General features: G+C 37.6%; 1 protein-coding gene across 12 annotated transcripts in view; it reads right to left on the reverse strand.

Annotated features, from left to right (window-relative positions):
• LOC121312688 (voltage-dependent L-type calcium channel subunit beta-2-like) overlaps window positions 1–20,771 on the reverse strand; it is a 116,878-nt gene that overhangs the window by 21,809 nt on the left and 74,298 nt on the right. For 9 of the 12 annotated variants that reach the window (XM_041244363.1, XM_041244369.1, XM_041244364.1 and 6 more), the window contains 2 exons: window positions 10,684–10,803; window positions 44–166 (listed from right to left, as the gene is read on the reverse strand). In XM_041244363.1, the coding sequence (XP_041100297.1) occupies window positions 44–166; window positions 10,684–10,803 (243 nt within the window). Of the gene's footprint in view, window positions 1–43; window positions 167–10,683; window positions 10,804–11,618; window positions 12,080–20,771 lie in introns of those variants that run through there. The other 3 variants (XM_041244367.1, XM_041244375.1, XM_041244368.1) reach the window with 3 other exon arrangements.

A 20,771-nucleotide genomic window follows, 5' to 3' on the forward strand; every position in this document is an offset into this window, starting at 1 on the left:
CAAAAGACAATGATGGGATACAAAGTGAATCCGTTTTCCTCACCTCTTTGACATGAAGGAAATCCTTTGCTTCAAAAGAGACAGCCATGCTGGGGACAGGGACCTCATCGTCACGGGCTGCGCTGTAGTTGACGTTGGTCCGAACAGCAAACGCAACATGCTTAGCCTGCCATTGAGAAAGAACAAGAAAACAAGGGTTCAGTCTTAGTCCAGTTAATATGCATGAAATACCAGCAAAGCCTCTCACTTTGAACATTAATCTCTCAGCATCGCTCTCACCAGCATTATATTTATAGCATGTAATCCCTGGGGACTGAGGGAGCTGCATTAGTCTCAAAAAAAGATCAGTTAAGTCTTCTGTTATATAATAGTATGAAATGTGTCTGTGAAATAACAGCTCAAAGGGAGAAGTTGAAGACTGACTGACCCCCATTTCCGTATACCAGCAATGACACACAACATTTTATTTATTTGTGCAGCCACTGGGGCACCTGTGATCTTATTAAAAAGCTGAACATAGTAATGCACGTTCCAAAAAAAAAACCCTGCAAGCTGGCATTTTGTTTTGTTTATATTTACTGTGCTCTCTATCTTTCAACAGTGATGCAGGTATAGCTAATGCAGCTTAACCTTGTCTTCTAACTATGAAGCAGCCAGATCTGAAAACTATGGACACTGGCAAACCAATCTAACTATTTTCAGATCCTCTTCGGAATGTGATAATAAAATGACTTTCCACTCCAAAGTCCACCCTTTTTTAAATCAAGACGACTAAAGATTGTATAAAAGCCTTTACATTATATCTATGTTGTTGGGTTCTTTAAGGTGCCCATTCCACTATTTGTCACTTATTGTGCTCCAGTCCACGTGTGGTCTAACTGCAGCCAGACCACTGGTGAGTGGCTGATCTGTGGCCCAGGAAGTGAGCACTATAGGCACTAGGAAGCAGCACTTTATTCAGTAGCAATGTGTTCGAAACATCTGAATTAGTTAAAAAAAAAAAAAAAAAAAAAAAAACAAGGACAGTGAAAAAGGGTAGGGATAATGCTGCTAGTGCTAAATGGAGATTCTTATTCGCACATCAAACCCAGTCCCCATTTTAAAGACTAGTGTCTGCTATACTGACAGAGCTGAACTGATGGTCTATTGGGAACTGTTTTTTGACCAGCTCTATTTATTGAGACCAGTTCTCTACTACAGTATTTCAGTATTAATTGTAGTTAAATTGACTTGAGTCACAATGTTTAAAAATGCAAAACCCATTTTTACCTGCAGTCACTGCATCATTTCATAACCTTTAACTATTTGTACTCAGAAGCTTTGTTTTCTGCAGCTTTTCTGAAGGACTTTCCTTTGGAATCTTTCAGGTTGCATTACTGCTGATGAAGCTTTTTTTTGGACTGAAGCCATTTCCTTCTCCTTGATGTGAATGTGCCAAATATATAATATTCCAAGAATCCCGAATCCCAAGCACATCAATGAGCTCCTGATGCAGTATCTGTTCTGTTTTCAAACATTTCACAAACCATTCTGTATTCTTTAGAAAAACAACACGATAATCTGTGTGTGCAAAATGCCCATATACCGTAGAACATATTTCAAGGTAAAAGATGAACTTAACAAAAAACCCACAGAGCACCCTATGCAACACAAATTGCAGCCCACTTACTCATGTTACATGTGATGATTGGAAGCTAAAAATAGAACAGCATTTTATCAAAGATAACCGCTAGAATAAACAGATGCTTAACACCAGCATATCATTCACTCTGAATCTTTTTTTTTTTTTTTTTTTTAAAAGCAGGACCATTTTTTAAGAAACAAGATACCCCTAACAGACTAAATTAGTTCAGTTTAAAAATTAAATGCACCTTTGTCAAGGAGTAGCAGCTTGAGATTCCTATTATATAAGCTCAAGAATGGAAGGGACAGTGTTAGCTGCCTGTACCTCCAAGACTTCCAATAGATTCTTCAAGTAAGCACTTTCACATCTGCCTGCTTTATCGATCACATCCGGTGTTCAATTAAAACATATGATTTAATCTATTAAACGTGGCATTTATCGTCAATTTACTTTAATAAATAAATTGCACGATTTACCGTACACATGCTTTATTATTATAAAGAAAGGTAACACAGTAAAATTACAAGTTATTAGTAAAACTGTATTGCTCATTCAATATTGTGCCCAAAAAGCATACCAACAATGTATACAGTATCTGATATGCAAGTATGGTATTGACTAACGTTTCGGAATATTGAGTGTAAGTATTAAAATCAGAACATAAAATGACAATGGAAAGCCCTGTACTGGAAAAGGGTGCATTTCTTTACTATTGATGGATGAGAACTGGTGTTAGTGGATTGGGTTCAGGGTTTGACTGACCCTTATGTATTTAGAATACTTTAGATTTCATAATGCTACGTCTGGAAAAAGTAATAATTAGATTACACTGACATCCAGTAGAGATGCAGCCTTTGTGATCATTTATTAAATTTACTGTAAATGGATTAGTAAAATGCATGATCAGAAGGTTAAGGGGAATAACAAGTGAAATCCAAAAGCAATCATTTAAAAGCCAATTTAAAAAAATATTTTTTCTATGACTGTTGTTCTACAGTAATCTCAGTTCCAGCTCTATTTCCCCCTGCCAAAAAAAAAAAAAAAAAGTCATAATATATACAGAATTTTCCCTAGAACAAACTCAGCCACCTTCAGTACAGTGTCATATTTCTTTGTCTAGCACAAACATCACACTGTGGGCTACCTGTCACCACGTTAATTTAAAACCTGACAAAACACACAAAAAAATCTCCAATAGATCCCTCAGCCCCTGCCCCAAATTGGCACATGCAGATTTCAAACCAGGATGCTAAGTATGTCAGTTGTGAGCTCAACGAATTTTTTTTTTAACATCATCCTATTAGAAATGATCCAGTCACAAGGCTCAGACAATTGTAACTAGTCACCTAAAACCCCTATTCCTGCCTTTTTCTTACTAAGTTAACACCCAGTTATAGTGCATTCTTATTATGATTGAGTGTTTAAAGTCATACTTAATGTATACACCATATGTTACAAGCACAAAAATAAAATAGCTCAACTGAACCTTTTGATGTAACCTAAATTATAAACACACCAAAACCCAAACACAACTTCTAACTTAGACATCTGACAAATACATCACAGTACAATTCTTTAAACAATTCTACAGTTCTGTAATATGCATAGATACAGTAGTACTAGTAGCAGTACTATGTTAAACAGCATAAATAGATTTTGAACAAAGTCTGAAAGTCTTTTAAGACCTAAGCCTAATTTAAGACTAAGCTTAAATTACAAATGTTAAACAGTTTTTAACAAAAGTTTTCTTTGGATCCTTGCAAAAAGTCTGTCAGGTGTGCCTATTTCTCCTTTACCAAATCATGATACCAAATCAACAGTGTCACTTTTTTCAGTTTCTATTCAGCAGAGTCAAAAATACAACTGCGACTCACACACAGCATCCTTCATGGGTTTATTATCCTCTCACTTGTTGCCCAGTCCTAAGTGCTGATGAGCTCAGGAATATTCTTTTAAGACCAGTCTGTAACCCATATTCTTTCTTCTTTGTCTGTCAGTTGGCTGGTAACTACTGTCATTGACAAAGCTGGACAAGTTAAATTTGTCTGGGGATTGTATCTGGACCCCCAGAGGAAGGGATTTAAAAACTCCTCATAACTCACCAAATACAGCTTGTTCACTCCTGAAAGATCATATTGACAGTGAAACAACTTTTTGAAATTAGGCTGTTTCAGGATTTTCAATAATTACGCCAAGCCTACCTCAGGATGGATCAGCTTTTTCATATACAGTGAAGGTTGGCATAGTGCAGTCATTAACAGTTCTGTGGTGGCATCATTCCAAATATGTTGTGCAAGGCCCCCCAGAATTCTGGGGTCCAGTGGTTTCTACTGACTTCTAAAAGCACGCTGTGAGAGGCTACCTGGCCTCTTTCCAGACATGCCTGCTTCCAGTCAATACATGCCAGGAGAAATATAAATATTTACTGATGCCTAAGGCAGTGCCAGGCCTGAGCCACAGCCTAGCTATGTGACATCAATCGAGTGGGACTATAGTTAATGCCATTACAAAAGGTGGAAATAGGAAAGAGAAAACTAAGACCACAGTGGAACACATACATCCCTACTATTGTTAGAATCTGATTGATGAGTGCTTATGAACTGGAATTATACTGAAGCCTGATTGGCCAGTAAACAAAAGCAGCTTCATATATTTATTCAAAGGGGCACACAACATGTCTGCTGTCACAGGTCTCAAATTGAAGGATCTCTGGGAAAGCCAAAGTATCTCTGTGACTTATGCAGTGGGAACCTGGGTTATATCTGGGTGTCAAAAACATTACTGGGTTATTGACTTGGAATACTACCCCCAGTGTCTTGACTGCATTAAACAGCAGAAGAGCAATAATTAATGCATTTTACAACCATTCTTTTAAGAGATCGATCAGAAATATAAAGGATACTCATGGTCACACATAGGAAAATGTTTTAGGCCAAACCATTGATCGAGCATTGCAGAGTGAAAAGGTCAGTACTTGTCAGTACAAAGGAAACTCCCACCCTATCCATCAGCTGAATCATTTTATAAAATGCATGTTTCAGATACAGCTATCTATGAATTAGACTGAATGTCAGATACCTGCATTGCATTAAAAGAAACAGGGAACCAGTGACTGCAAACATGACACTTGACGATGCCAGTAGAAGCTAACCAAGGGAATGTGACACATCTCTGAACCCTTGTTTTAACCGTGCACTACAGGGAGAAGATTTTAAGATCATGATTGTTACTAACCCCTGCAGAGAAATTCCACATGTAAAAACGCTTATACTGCATTTTAGTGACATTTGACAAACCTGTGCTGGAAACAGCTGGGGTTATTATCATATTAGGGTTAAGCCTTTCAACAGGAGAGCTATTTTAGTTCAACATCCATTGAAGTCACAGAAAGTGCAAGGATTCCGCATAGAAATGAAGTGATAAAAAAAATTGTTTGCAGGCAGCAGGCTAGAGAGATGTGCGGGGACAGGAAAAACAGGTTCCGAATTACCATCGCACGCTGCTGAATCCAGCAGACTGCCGAGTCAGGCGCACAGTGAGGTGTCAGTGTCATTGTGCATCCTATCAAAAAGCGTATCTATTAGCTGCAGGTCTCCAGAGAGAGACAATGAGCCACAGTAACAGAGGTCCTCCAGCCACAGCCCCAGAAGAGGTGGGTGGCTATGGCTCAGTGAGTGCCATAACTAAAATGAATACACAGAGCTTTCGGTGCAAAGATCACACTAGATTTATAATAAGGCACAGGATCTCTCCTGCAGCAGAGCACCCTACTATAACATGCTGTGGTTTGGGCTTTTTTACATCAACAAAAGTTGACAACAGACTTCATCACTTATATTAAGTTAGTGTACTGATGGTTTCTCATGTACTGAAGACACTAGCTGGATTGTTTCTTCCTTTAATTAGATCACCCTGTACTGCAGCTTGCCACTGTATATAGAAACAAACAGCTGAAATTCAGTGTCTCTCATTATCCTGTAAACCAAACACTGCCAGGTTTAACTGCATCCACATAGCTCAAACCAGGGAACCAAAACTTGTACTCTCTTAATCAAATAATCATTAAAAAAAAACAACCTTTTTGTAAAACAAAAACTGGATAACCTTCAATGCTAAGAAGCACGTTGCGTCAACTGAGACTATTAATTCTATACCCTTTGTACTGTTGCTAACCACTGGCACCTAGTATAAATAAACTATTTTGAATAATTGCTCACAACCCTCTCTAGTCACAACAGCACTTCAGAAGCAAAACAGTAACCTCTCCACAGAGATCAAACTACTTTAGTAGCTGGACATATCATTTACATACTGTACTACAAGGGCTTAGCCAAACTAGGTCATCTGCAATAAACAAATCCTTTCATTCAGCTAATTTAGAGCAAGTCTTGATACCAACCAACTGACCTAATCACATGTGAAATAGTGTCTCCTATTAACCTTTTGGCTCTGCTCAACAGTATGGGATAGACACAGCATTTTTATTTCATCAACAAAGTAAAATTAAAGATTCACCCTATATTAATCTTAGTAGGCCGGTCAGCCTTGCTTATTTGCTTTTAAGCTGTGCTAGAGCCTAACGGCTTGGGCTCAGTGAGTTCTGTTAACCTGAGACACACCTGTACCTTCACCCCTTTACACACCCCTCACATCCCATCCGTGACCTCATTATCTCTTACTGCTACTGTCATGAGCTATAATCAGAACAAATACTGTAATACAAATATTGTTGTAAGTGATGCTGCAGCTGATGAATATAAGTGTTCAATTAATTGTCTTTAGTTTTGACATTTAACTTTAATAAATAATTCACTTTTACTAAATAGCACCATCTGTTTTTACAATCTTTTTAAGATAAAGGCCCCTTGGATAAATACCCCAGGATTACCGTGTGTCAATTAAGTTTAATCTCAGCCTGTCTTGCTTTGTATTTTGAAGGTGGCTGTGTGGTCCAGTGGTTAAAGAAGCAGCCTTGTAACCAGGAGGTCCCTGGTTCAAATCCCAGCTCACTCACTGACTCATCGTGAGACCCTGAGCAATTAATTTATCCTCTTTGTGCGCTGTCCTTAGGGTGAGATGTTGTTGTAAGTGATGCATAGTTCACACACCCTAGACTCTGTAAGTCACCTTGGATAAAGGCATCTGCTAAATAAACAAATAATAATAAAGGCACTTGCAGGTCCTTTAGGAATTAAGAAGGTGACACAATCCCAGCCAGTGCCAATGAAAATGCCAGCCCTGGTTACAGGAAAAGACATGCCTGGAATGTTGAATTGAATGTTGAATATTTGTCACCTCTTATTTGCATTAACAACATGATCACTGCCAGACCTTATTTGCATGTGCAAAACTTAGCTCGGTTCTATGCTTATTTATTTTACTTCAATGCAGATATACCATTTAAAGAAATTACAACACAGGGAATTAAAACTATGCCCTGATACAAAATCACTTGCAACGTTCAAGTTCAGATTTAAAATGTGATCTACAGCGCAGAAAACATTGGTATTGTACCAAGTACCCATAGCCCTTTTTTGAGAAATATACGTCTTGCAAGAAAATTGGTGTTAAGGTCTTAGCTATCAGCAGTGACAGCGTGCAGAGTGATGTCACGGAACAAACTTTTCAGCTCCTGACTATCTGCGTTTTGTAACTTTTTAAATGACTATACCTTAACTTCTTGTAACATGAATATCTATTTATATTGTAGCCTTTAGACCAATATACATATTACATAAATAAATAAAAAAGGTTCATTCCCGACATTTACAAGGAAAGCTTTTAATAATGAATTAATAATTAAATAATAACATACACAGCATCAAGTCACTGTATCTAACAGTGAACGCTGACAGCTGAAATGAACAGTGCAAGATTCCTGCAATGACTAAACATGCACATTCAATGCTTTCTAAGGAGCATTTGGATCCTAGCACTCAGGTTTAATTAAATTACTAATTAGTTTATTACCATCTTTCTGGTACTTGGACCTCAGGAGAATGGAGAGACAGATAAGTAGGGCTGTATTTTTTTGTTTTTTTAACGGTACAAAATGGCTTATTTAACACCATTTCACCGTCTAAAAAAAGGTATTTAAAGATAGTTCACAATTAAACATGACATCTATTGAGCAGTTGTCACATTCAAAATTGATAATTTTCTCTAGTTATTACACAAAAATGATTCCTAAATATTTCAATGCTTACCTGAAAAACAGTAAATGCTAAATTGTAAAGTTTTTTTTTTTTTTTTAATGTCCACCTTTTAAAAGACACTCTTTTCACCATCGGTGAAAACAAAATAAAAAACATAAATAAATGTAAAAATAACAACAGACTCGTGAAGTATTCTCTTCTTGTCCTGGACAGAACACTCTTTAGCAGAAATATTTCTGATCATTGATGCAGCTGGTTTCTTTTTTGTTGAAGACAGTTTGAGGAAATCATGCAGCTCTACGCAGTGCGTTCAATTATTTACTGGAAGCAAATTAAACCAGCAGCCAGGCTCCTAAATGCAGCGTAATAGGTGTGTGTCAATAAGGCAAATGTTTGTTGTATTTATTTTAAGTGATAAAATATATGTATATTTATACTATTCTTTCAGAAATGGGGATTTTCATGGGCAACTCCGTATTACACAGCAATCAGTAAATTTCACAGAAATCGTGAAATCTGTCAGAACTGTGAAAAACAAATACAGTCTTACAGATAAGCAGAACTTGGCTGCTTTCAACAACTGAAGCATCTGAGACCACTCCTGAGCAATTGTTTTCTTGTTTTGCTGGTTAGCACAGGCCAACAGGCTGGACACAATCAGCAAATATTGTCAAACGTTTGAACAGTTGAACTCAGACCTGACTTTCCACAGTTTCCATTATGGAATGCAATGGCGTGGATCTCCACTTTCTAACACACCTTGCAATGCTGTGAAACGATTTGTAATGGCAAATAACAATAATAATAACAACAACAACAACAACAACAACAACAACAACAATAATAATAATAATAATAATAATAATAATAATAATATCATCCATGTTGTTTTGAATCAAAAGATTTGACATTCCCTGGTACTGTATCACTGCCTGGATTTGTGAATTTGGAATTTTGTAGGTGACATTGAATTTTACCACTTAGTTTCAATGTGCATGTTCCATTCAGACAAGCTACAGTAATCAGCTCCTATAGAAGCTCCAGTAAAAACAGGTGTGACTCTTTAACAGCAACCCTACCCATAAGGTTATCACACTACATAGGTGGCCCTCAACATCCTTGTGAGTTGATTGACTTCAGGGTTATTAAGCCTATAGCCCCTATGAAGTTTTCATTAACACTAGTTCTTCACTGAAATCCTTGACTCCACAAGATTGCATGTCCAGCCTGTGTCTTGTCACATAATATCTCAAGGTGACCAATCATGAAATCTAATAGTATCAGTGCCATAACATATTAGGATTACATGTCAACTTCCCGGTGTGGAAACCACTTTATAATTTTATAACTCTGCCAGCTCAATAAGTAGCATTGCCTTGATGTACTGAGATACAATTTGGAAAGTCAAGGTCTGCCAGCCATTTCTTAGAGATCTGTTATGGCAGCTGTGCTTGAGGTCAGAAATATTACGTACCATCTGTGCACCCTTCCCGACATCACTAAAATACATTCTCAAAGCAAGCCCTCACATGGCCATACACTATAAAAGGAAATGTGTGTACCAGCAGAAAACATTACATGGAATCAGACATTTGTTGGCAAAAATGATGTTAATGTTACAATTATATTTCTTCTCCGTTTTGACATTAACAGGTGTTATTCAACTTTGAGAAGAAAAAAAAACTGAGATCAGTCTATTAACTAACTATTTAACAACTAATTCATTTGCTGTAGTCTTCCAGGCCACTGCGCTAAAATAAAATAGCCTTTTTCTTTACTACATGTATTAGTAGGGTTAAATAAGCATTGCTGGGGTGTGCTTAACCCCTTTGTGTTCAATCTGTTTCTCTTTACTCTCTGCTAATGAAATATGTACAGTATGCTTAATATTGCTACTCTATGTAAATCTTAGGATAAATGTTTTCTTAATAAGATTGCTATGGGCATTCTCAGCTCGTATTTACTGTGCCAAAATATGGTCAAATAAATAAATAAATAAACTAAAAGTCATGATGAACACTGTCTGCCTCAGGACTCTTACACACTGCTTTAACACATTGCTCAAACTGATTACAATCTACTGTGTCGTAAATGAAAGTCACTTTAAAAATCTGACGGTCTATGTGAAATTAGTTGTGTTGGTCTAAGTCAAGTTCTTAGCAGATAATTGTTCACAGAAACACAGAACGTCACAAATGACAGCGCATACCTTGTTGACAAACACTTATTCCTCGATGAAGTTAGTACTTCCAGGCCATGATGGCTGGATAGTGTATGTGGAACTTCACCCTGTGGTTTCTACAGGGACACAGGATTTCATTATCTGTGGTTGCTGATATGGTATCTTTTTCAGGCACATAAGTTAACTTTTTATTCAGAAATGTTGATTTCACTGTATGGACAGTGAAACAGAGTGGAGCACAATATCATTCTGAACACGGCAGTACTCTTTTTAAAGTCAATACTCACTCTTTATGAAATCTCCCTCTTGAAAAGTAGTTCATGTATTCCAATGGAGCTATCAACTGTGTCCCACATTCGCACCACCGAGCATTCTTGGGTCAAACGCTCATGTGAAAAGAGCCACGTCGAGCACTCGGAGCAGTGCCTGAGATGACATTCACACACTGATCTGGTCTATTGAATGCACTCTGTGATTGCCACTACTAAGAACTGAGAGTTTTTCTGATCTCACTGCTTGTTCATTAAGGTTTGGACTAAGCGCTGCTCGACATCTGGAATCCTGACTCAGAGCATTGCAATTTCGCTGAAATATTAAGAGGAGTGCAGAGCTCCAAATAAGAGCACACCCGAGCGCTCCGAGAACTGCAAGCGAATAAACAGATTCTATTTTTTTTGGCATCTATGACACAGTCGAATCCTGGAAAAGACCATCACTAATACCTTTGCTTTTTCCAGCTGTGCCTGGGCTTGCCGCTGTGCTTCTCTTCGTACAGCGTCCCTGTCTTCCTCAAGAGAAACATCAGAATCAGATGGACGGCTGGTGTAGGAGTCCGCCGAACCCTGCATGGAACAAACAAAATAGAGAGGAATAAATAAAACACAGGTTAAACCCCTGGAACTCACACACTGGGCTGTCAGATGAAAGGAAACTAAGTTTGATATTCACACACACTATTATGATTCAGCAAACAAACAAGTAATGATCATGTTTTCATGGAATTACCCGAGAATATTGCCTACGTAAACCATATGCATTAACCAACTTGTTACCTTGTTTCCCAGTAGACAGTTTTTTTAAACAATTTTTTTTTTTTTTTTTTAAGAAAAATGACTGCCTTTCAGTGTACTTCAAAATAGCACTATCAGAATAATTCTTAGGAAAATACACATCAGTTTATTCTGTTTTCTAAATATAATCTGACTTTTGAATGTGGAAACAATTTATATCACCATTAACAAACAATGCTGCTTATAACAGACAAAATGCTTTCTCAAATGGCTTCAACCTGCTTCATCCCTAAAATGGTTTGCAATCACCTACTTTATATAAGCACCTGGCAACAGGCTCAGCAATTGCAATGCTTGAATTAACACACAACTACAATATTTCCAAAAACATATTTTCTTTTAACTTCACAAGCCCTGAACCTATTTTCCATTCTACTATTAGACAAGCTGTGACATAACAGGAAAAAGACAAACAAAAACAACAAAAAGAAAATCACTTGCTGTGATCTCTTTTCTCAGCCATCAACACAAACCTCTCTCCAGCCTTTCTGAATTCAGCTAGAACAGAAACAGGAGAAGAGCATCCCTACTACTCCTCTACCACAAGCAGGCAAGCCACTGAACAAGAGAAAACCCACAGAGCTTACACAGATGTCAGAATTCTTCAATCGTCCTCCTTTGGCTCGTTTCAGAAGCCTGATCCAGGTGGCCTTCATTAGCCAGAAAGCTCCGTTATTGTCCGCAGCCGCTGCACCCGGCACTGATCCTCACTAAACATGTGCACACTGAGCTCTGCATAATCACTGCCACTGCCGCTCCTGCCTTCCGATGCATGCTCTGCAGCAAACTCCTTGCTTCTCCACTCTGCTCCTTCTCATTCCTCACTGTGCACTCCACAGGAACACGGCTCTTTGCATTGTGATGCAAACTGAACCTGTCCCTGCTCACATCCTGCGCGTGTAACCAGGCTCTCGATTCAGGATCTCTAGCTCCTAGAACTGCTGTACTGTATGAACTGTGTATATGTCTGGTTTTGCTGGTCTGTGCGCGTTCAGCTGCGCAGCGTCAGCATGTTTCTCAGAGGATCTCTCCGAATCCCATGCGCTTATTTCTTGAGTGATATTTGCGAGTTCAAAGATCATGCAGTGTATCCAGGGATTTGGGCACAGGCTTGTTGACATCCACAGACATGCTCAGTGGGCAGCCTCTTTACGCAGATGCTTGCATCACACTCTTATTAGTCTATGTCAGTGTCCCAAGAGTAAACAATTTGAAAATAGCCAAGCTGCTTTTCATCTCAGGAACAGTTAGGAGCTTGCTGGGATTCGACACCAGGCTTTTCTGTCACTGAACATTTTTTGACCCCAGACAAAAAAAAAAAACTACCAGCTGGGTGGTAAAATCTAAATTGTTTTTCATTTGAATTTACTTAAATATGCTGTTTTCACATTATAATTGGATGACTCTGTCAGATACAAGAAAAGGAATATATTTAAAAGTGTGAATTAACATATTGCTTTATCTTTTTTGTGCACAACTACAAGGGGAATTGGAAATAACACAATAACTGTTACTTGTGTTTAGAACTATGGATGTAGTTACATTTATGTGCAAGTGAAAAATTACTTTGTTTCTTTATCCAGAAAACACCTGATCATACATTGAGATTAAAAAATAAGAAACAGTAAAGATACTTGACTGAGATACTTATAGTTATCCTTCTTTCTGCTGCTCTATGTGATACCTAAACTTTAAGAGAATACGTCTGCATGTCCAAAAATTATAATACAACTTAATATTATAATACAAATAATATTATAAAAAATAACATTTCTTACTGAGCCCTGATAAATAACTATACACTAAAGTACTATATATAATTCTTATTATGTCAACTAATAATTATGAATTTGTAATAATTATCACATTCATCAGCATATCCTTGTTGTTAATAAGCATACTATATTTGTGGAACTTCAAAATGATTTAATTGCAACTGCATTCATAGTCTTTGAAAATAACTCAATTAAAGTCAGCATTACTGTATTATTAAAGTTATGCATAATGTTATTGGTGTCATAAAACCGTCATCTTTTCTTGGTGAGGCAAATCTGAAAGAGTATACCTTACCATGTGTTGGCTACTTTTACTAATCCCTGAATGACAAACTACAAATCAGCATTGTGGCAACTAAACAGTGGCTTGCGAAAGTATTGACCCCCCTTGGCATTTTTCCTATTTTGTTGCCTTACAACCTGGAATTAAAATTGATTTTTATTTGGATTTCATGTAATGGACATACACAGAATAGTCCAAATTGGTGAAGTAAAATGAAAAAAATAACTTGTTTCAAAAAATTCTAAAAAAAAAATAACGGAAAAGTGGTGCGTGCATATGTATTCACCCCTTTTGCTATTAAGCCTCTAAATAAGATCTGGTGCAACCAATTACCTTCAGAAGTCACATAATTAGTTAAATAAAGTCCACCTGTGTGCAATCTAAGTGTCACATGATCTGTCACATGATCTCAGTATATATACACCTGTTTTGAAAGGCCCCAGAGTCTGCAACACCACTAAGCAACGGGCAGCACCAAGCAAGCGGCACTATGAAGACCAAGGAGCTCTCCAAACAGGTCAGGGACAAAGTTGTGGAGAAGTATAGATCAGGGTTGGGTTATAAAAAAATATCAGAAACTTTGACTATCCAATGGAGCACCATTAAAACCATTATTAAAAAATGGAAAGAATATGGCACCACAACAAACCTGGCAAGAGAGGGCGGCCCACCAAAAAGAATGGACCAGGCAAGGAGGGCATTAATCAGAGAGGCAACAAAGAGACCAAAGATAACCCTAAAGGAGCTGTAAAGCTCCACAGCGGAGACTGGAGTATCTGTCCATAGGACCACTTTAAGCCATACACTCCACAGAGCTGGGCTTTACGGAAGAGTGGCCAGAAAAAAGCCATTGCTTAAAGAAAAAAATAAGCAAACACCTTTGGTGTTTGCCAAAAGGCACGTGGGAGACTCCCCAAACATATGGAAGAAGGTACTCTAAAATTGGAATAAGGAGACTAAAATTGAGCTTTTTGGCCATCAAGGTAAACGCTATGTCTGGCGCAAACCCAACACCTCATCACCCCGAGAACACCATCCCCACAGTGAAGCATGGTGGTGGCAGCATCATGCTGTGGGGATTTTTTTCATCGGCAAAGACTGGGAAACTGGTCAGAATTGAAGGAATGATGGATGGCACTAAATACAGGGAAATTCTTGAGGGAAACCTGTTTCAGTCTTCCAGAGATTTGAGACTGGGATGGGGGTTCACCTTCCAGCAGGACAATGACCCTAAGCATACTACTAAGGCAACACTCGAGTGGTTTAAGGAGAAACATTTAAATGTCTTGGAATGGCCTAGTCAAAGCCCAGACCTCAATCCAATTGAGAATCTGTGGTATGACTTAAATATTGCTGTACAAGAGCGGAACCCATCCAACTTGAAGGAGCTGGAGCAGTTTTGCCTTGAAGAATGGGAAAAATCCCAGAGGCTAGATGTGCCAAGCTTACAGATACATACACCAAGAGACTTGCAGCTGTAATTGATGCAAAAAGTGGCTCTACAAAGTATTGACTTTGGGGGGGTCAATACTTATGCATGCTCAAGTTGTTTGTTTTTTTGTCTTATTTCTTGTTTGTTTCACAATAAAAAATATTTTGCATCTTCAAAGTGGTAGGCATGTTGTGTAAATCAAATGATACAAACCCCCAAAAAATCTATTTTAATTCCAGGTTGTAAGGCAACAGAATAGGAAAAATGCCAAGGGGGGTCAATGCTTTCGCAAGCCACTGTAACTATCTGGTAAAGATGGACAGATGGTGCTGCACTGGTACCACTAGCTCTTAAAATACACAAGTAATCAATTACTGAAATCAATCGATCACAAATCCAAACAAACAATCAACACACACTTTCATATACAATTTCATATACAATAGTTACTGGAAATACAGTTGGTTGAAATCTTCCATCTTACAACATAATAAATACGTTTTTTTGTTTGTTTGTTTTTTTGTTGCTGTTCAAACAGGAATGGGTTCAGGGAATTGAAGTTTTCACTCTCATTCACCAGCTAAAAGGATTATGGTCATTTGAGTTGATGCCTCATTAAAATCATGTAAGTAGGGGTAATGGTTATAGAGGATTGTGGCTCCTAAGAATGTTGTGGAATGATTGTTCCTGTCATTACTGCAGTGATAGCACAATGTTTTGCTTGTGGACTCGATTATTTCTCAGGCATAGGGTTCTAGGTGGCTCAGTGGGTCAATGCTCTAGAACAGTGGTTCTCAAACTTTGTCATAGTGAGCCTCCCTGAGCTATAAAAAATAAAATAAAATTAAAAAAAGTGCCTCCCCGGTTTACTAAAACAATAACAAACTGAAATCCTATATGTTGCAAAAGGAGAATAAAAAAGTAGAAGGGATTGGTTCAATATAGAGCAGCATGAGTTTCACAAGTATTCATTAAAAATGAGTACAAATGTAAGCAACTTAGCACATTAAACAAAAGCAGCCACCCTTCCCATACAGTGCACACAGTAGCATCACCCAAGCTTCAACTTCAGACATGAACTCTTTATAAACACGTTTGACAAAGAAGATGCCTCCACACCAGCACCTGTCGGGTACTGTGTTTGTAATGCATTTAAAACATTGTGTCCAGAAACAAGGAAACTCAGACTGCCTTGAAAGCTGTGACAGCCGATAAAACTCAGCCAAGCATCAGGAAGATGAAAGCAAAGAACAAAAATGTACTCCTTCACTGCAGTACTACTTTTCACACTGGTAAGGGCTCCCTTTATGGAGCTATTGGTTCTACTCAGACATTAGTTATTTTAGTTATTTCTTTATCCTTCTAATTCCCAATCCTTTCAAAAAGATGTACCAATTACATAATTAAAGGTGAGTGTTTTTTTAAATGGTCATCATCAATCTAGGTATTGACAATGCCGACCCAAGGGACTGTTTCAACCTGAAAAAAGAAACAAGGACCAGGGGTCACAAATGGAGATTAGACAAAGGGGCATTCAGAACAGAAAATAGGACACACTTTTTTACACAGAGAATCATGAGAGTCTGGAATCAACGCCCCAGTAATGTTGTTGAAGCTGACACCCTGGGATCCTTCAATGATGAGATTCTGAGATCAATAAGCTACTAACAACCAAACAAGCAAGTTGGGCTGAATGGCCTCCTCTCGTTTGTAAACTTTCTTATGTTCTTATGTATCTTTGTAAAAGGTGCCTGAGACTGCTGGAAAAGGAACAGAGGAGAATGTCCTGCTACATGGAGCTCAGTTGGTGATGGAGGTGGGATATTTGTTGCCTCTTTGTCAGTCCCCCACTAATGTGTCACTGGATAGATACTGTCTTGAGCTTGGCTACTCCTCTAATGAACGAGCCACACAACATTTTAAATTTTGATATGTTGAACAGCTGTGTACCTGCTAAGACTTTTTATGGTGATTGAATGACTCACAGTCAAACCAAAGGATTGTGGTGAAATTGTCATGCTGCCTGCCCAAAGCTGTGTTGCTGGGGTGGCTCCACAAGGGCCATAATACATTTCATTCAGAAATACTTTCAAGCAAAGCACTAAATGCTGTGCTTCCATTCACAAATCTGTTGCTGCAAGATTTTATTAAAAAAGAGAGTAATGCTGGCATTTCTAAAATCCAGTTTCAGGAACAGAACTGAATTGTTTTCTTTAACTTATGACTCAAAATGAGAAGCCCAAGTTATGGCCTAGAGCAATGTTTCCCAAAGTGGGGGTCTATCTAAAAAACAGGATGTTCAGTGCGCACTGTTAAGATTTAGTTTCACTATACAACTTCTTATGCTTATATTCAAAATAAATATAATTTGCATACAAAGCATTAGCAGTAATTATGTAAACAATGTATTGTTTTATCACCAGTTTTTTTTATTTAAACATGAACCAAAAAGATAAAGTACAAGGTGACATTTTATGTGCGGTTACTTGGAATTTTGAAAACAATTGTTAAAATGGATGCAAAATGAAAAAAATAATCTAATCCTATTACAGCTCAAAGAAAAAAAAAGTCACGAGGCACCACTGAAATGCAATAAACAATAACGAACACAGGATAAATAAAAAGGTTTAACTAATAAGCAGTCAGGTAACACACACACAAAGTCTCTGCGTGTCTGACTCGGTAATTAAAAAAAAAAAAACAACAGGTTCTCCCACAGCTCCAAAACCCACACTCTTCACCCAGCCCCTCCCTCTGCCAGGCTTACATTTCGCTCTGTCGTGCGCGTTTCCACAATCACAGGCACGCATTCCCATCCCACCACCAATTATCTCAATGCACCCACATAGTCCATCAATCCGCACCAGGCTTGTCTGCCTCGTCGTTACAATGTTAGTTTAATAACATTTTTTTTTTTTTTTTTTTTACTAATTAATTTGATAAAAACAAACATTTTAGCAACCTGTAAAACTAGCAAAGCCTGAATGCTTATATAGTGAAATAAATTAAACGTTGCTTTTTGATTGGTTAAGAAGTATTTCAGTTAAAATACTGAATAGTGAATAATTTGGGGTCATGGGTTCATTATTCCTGTGTTCATTTGGGTCGCCAGTCAAAAAGTTTGGGAAACACTGACCTAGAAGATCTTAAACTATAGGAGCAATACAATAGGAGAGCAAGGAATCAGTTCTGTATTGAAGCATTACTACATTGGGCCTGATATAAATGATTGCTTCTTCTGTGCTCAGGACAAAGCCACAATTGCAATTATACAGCCTTACTTGATTTGACTTTCATATATAAGCAATTACTTTTGTCAATATGAAACTATGTAGGAATAAAACAATCAACAACAATCTGTTGACTATTGTGAGACATTTGATCCTGTATTTATTAGCAATCTTTGCTCAAGTTTCTTCTATGCTGGCAAAAGCCCAACATAGCTGGTCACATGTGGGTGTTCAGTGGTTCATCTGTGTTTGATTTTATATAGTACCAGGCAATCAACCATAAAGTTGTCTGTGTGGCGATTTAGAAATACCATCTGCCACCCTTAGGTGTCTCTAATAATGAAATGTTGCCTTCACTCCAACGATTACACTCCGTGCTCATATCATTCGCACATAGGCGGAACCCTAACCCTCACTCCAATGATTCCACTCTGTGTTTAAATCATTCACACATGGACAGAACCCTAACCCTCACTCCAATGATTCCACTCTGTGTTTAAATCATTCACACATGGACAGAACCCTAACCCTCACTCCAATGATTACACTCCGTGTTCATATCATTAACTGACTTACATTTCTGGTGCAAAATAGCTTTTGTGGGTGTGAGTCGCCAAATATTTTGGTAGCAGATATTTTGGTCACAAATATTTATGGCTTTACAGTATATAAAAGCTGCAACTTCCAGTTTACTAGTTTTAGTCATGATAGGCAAAACAGCATACCTGACAGACTTCAGGGCAGGCACTAGGCACTCAAAGCACTGCACACACTACCTATATTTCATCAATATTTTAATGGCAGTGTTGTGGCCGGTGTTCCTGTATATTTCAGCTGTACGTGAAAACTAGGATATACTGTACACGCAATCTCAAAAATGCTCCGATAAACATCAGAGGAGCAGGACCTGTATTTATTGTAGCTGATTTGGGGAGCTTGGATACATGAGACTACTGTTGATTGATGGAGTCTGTTGTATAGATATACCAGACTAAACTAAAATAATAAACAGTTTTTTACAGAAATTGCCCAAAACATATTACTTTAGTCTATTAGAACTTCAGAAAGGGTGTTGTTTTTATAAGCTTGTGTGGTTATTTTAAAGTTAGTCCATAAACACTTTGTTAACTGCACGATAAAGTTTGCAAACCACTTTCTTCTGTTTTAAGATTTCTGTTTTTTTTCTTTCTCTTTCCCATACACTGTGGTCTTTACTGAAAATAAGTTAAACATGCTTTTTCTTACACATGCTTTCCACGTGCTTTCAAAGAGTTTTTCTGTGTCTCTTATGGTTTAAGCTCTGGATCAGTCAAGTGCTACTACCTCTGCTTGGGTTTGCCGTTGTCTGCAAAGTCCATATTACAAAAAATGATAAAAGGACCTGATCCAGGCCCACAAGCTAAATTATCATTCAGCAACATTTAACAACTGTTAATTGTGTTAATCAACAAATTGTTAAGTAGTACTGTGTGGCAAGGTGTCCGTCTCTTTTATTATTTATGTATTATTATTTGTGTCGTATTACTATTATTATTATTATTATTATTATTATTATTATTATTATTATATATTATAAATGTGTTTATATGCGAACGGATGAAGGCCATCCGACATTATTATTTATTATTTGAGGCCGGCAAAAAGCCGGTCTCGTTAAATGTGGTTGGCATGGATGTGATTGGTTGAATCCCCATCCTGAGTAGCTCGTGGGAATGTGGCTGCAGCCTAACAAGGTAATTGTTTAATAAGGTAATTAAGGCTCCAGCCACAGAATAAAAGACTGACTCCAGGATCATTAGAAGAGGGTTGTAAGGAGAGTTAAGTAGAAAGAGAACGAATGCTACCAGGTACTAATTCTAAAAAGGTCTTACTGTTTTGTTTGGCCAACGTGCCCTTTTCCTTTGTTGTGTTTTGTATAAATCTTTGTTTTATTATTTAATAAATATACAGCTACGGCTGTTTTCCCCATACTGTTTGTGTTGCACTTCTTCCTGGTCCGTGACGTCACTCAAGCCATCCATTTGTGACATACTGGTTTTGGCATTTTCAAGCGGTCGCAATGCCTATATCTTAACGAGCAGTTCTTCTTGCGACTATGTGACAGAGATGGCTGCAGGGGTGATGTCAGATCAGGGAAATGAAACCAAAACAAGGAATGGTGGTGAAACTGAGACGCTGCGGCGCCCAGCTTTTTATTAAACAAAAACAAAAGAGTTAAACAAAACACAAAGCACTTTCAAAAGCAAAAAGGCATGTTGGCCAAAAGAACAAACAAATAACAACTTGAATAACCAAACAAGTATCACGCTGGTGCAAACCAGCATGAACAACAATTGTTTTAAGCTTTCTGTTTTTAATTACTTCCTTTCTCTCGACTACCGTTCTCCACTCTGAACATACATTCTGCACAGGTTTACTAAAGATGCGTGACTGTCAGCCAATTCAATAATTACTATAATTAAAAAAAGTGGGTTTTAGTTAACAAAACAGTGTATAATCACCTTGAAACAGACTGGCAGTGACGCTGACGATACAAAGAGAGAGTGCTCATTTTTTACAGACTACCTAGATAATTCAATATTTGTAGTTAAGAAAATATTTTACCCTTTTCTATGTTGGTGGTTATGAATGAGATTTATTTCCCTGTTTTAATAATTTGTAACCTTACGGAATGTTTGTTGTATTGATAAAATTTGCACCCAGTTTATTGTTACAGAAATTATCAATGCAACTGAAACCTGACAACTGACCTGTACTGTAAATTTTATTTGAATTGCACAAATAAAAACCTAAGAGTACATAATGAAACCATGGTATAGAATATGGCATACTAGATATCACAAAAAAAGTTTCCTTACAGGCAACAGATCATTGAGATGGATTTTACTTAAACGTATTTGTAATGTTGTTAGACTCCCTCCACACTTTATTTACAATGTACCCTTTCACCTTCACATGTCTGGGTGCATATAAAATATTCTTATAATACTGTAAGTGTTCGGTGGCTACTTCTAGTCATA

The sequence above is a fragment of the Polyodon spathula genome, chromosome 3 (genome assembly GCF_017654505.1).
Source record: "Polyodon spathula isolate WHYD16114869_AA chromosome 3, ASM1765450v1, whole genome shotgun sequence".
NCBI classification, from domain to species: Eukaryota; Metazoa; Chordata; class Actinopteri; order Acipenseriformes; family Polyodontidae; genus Polyodon; species Polyodon spathula.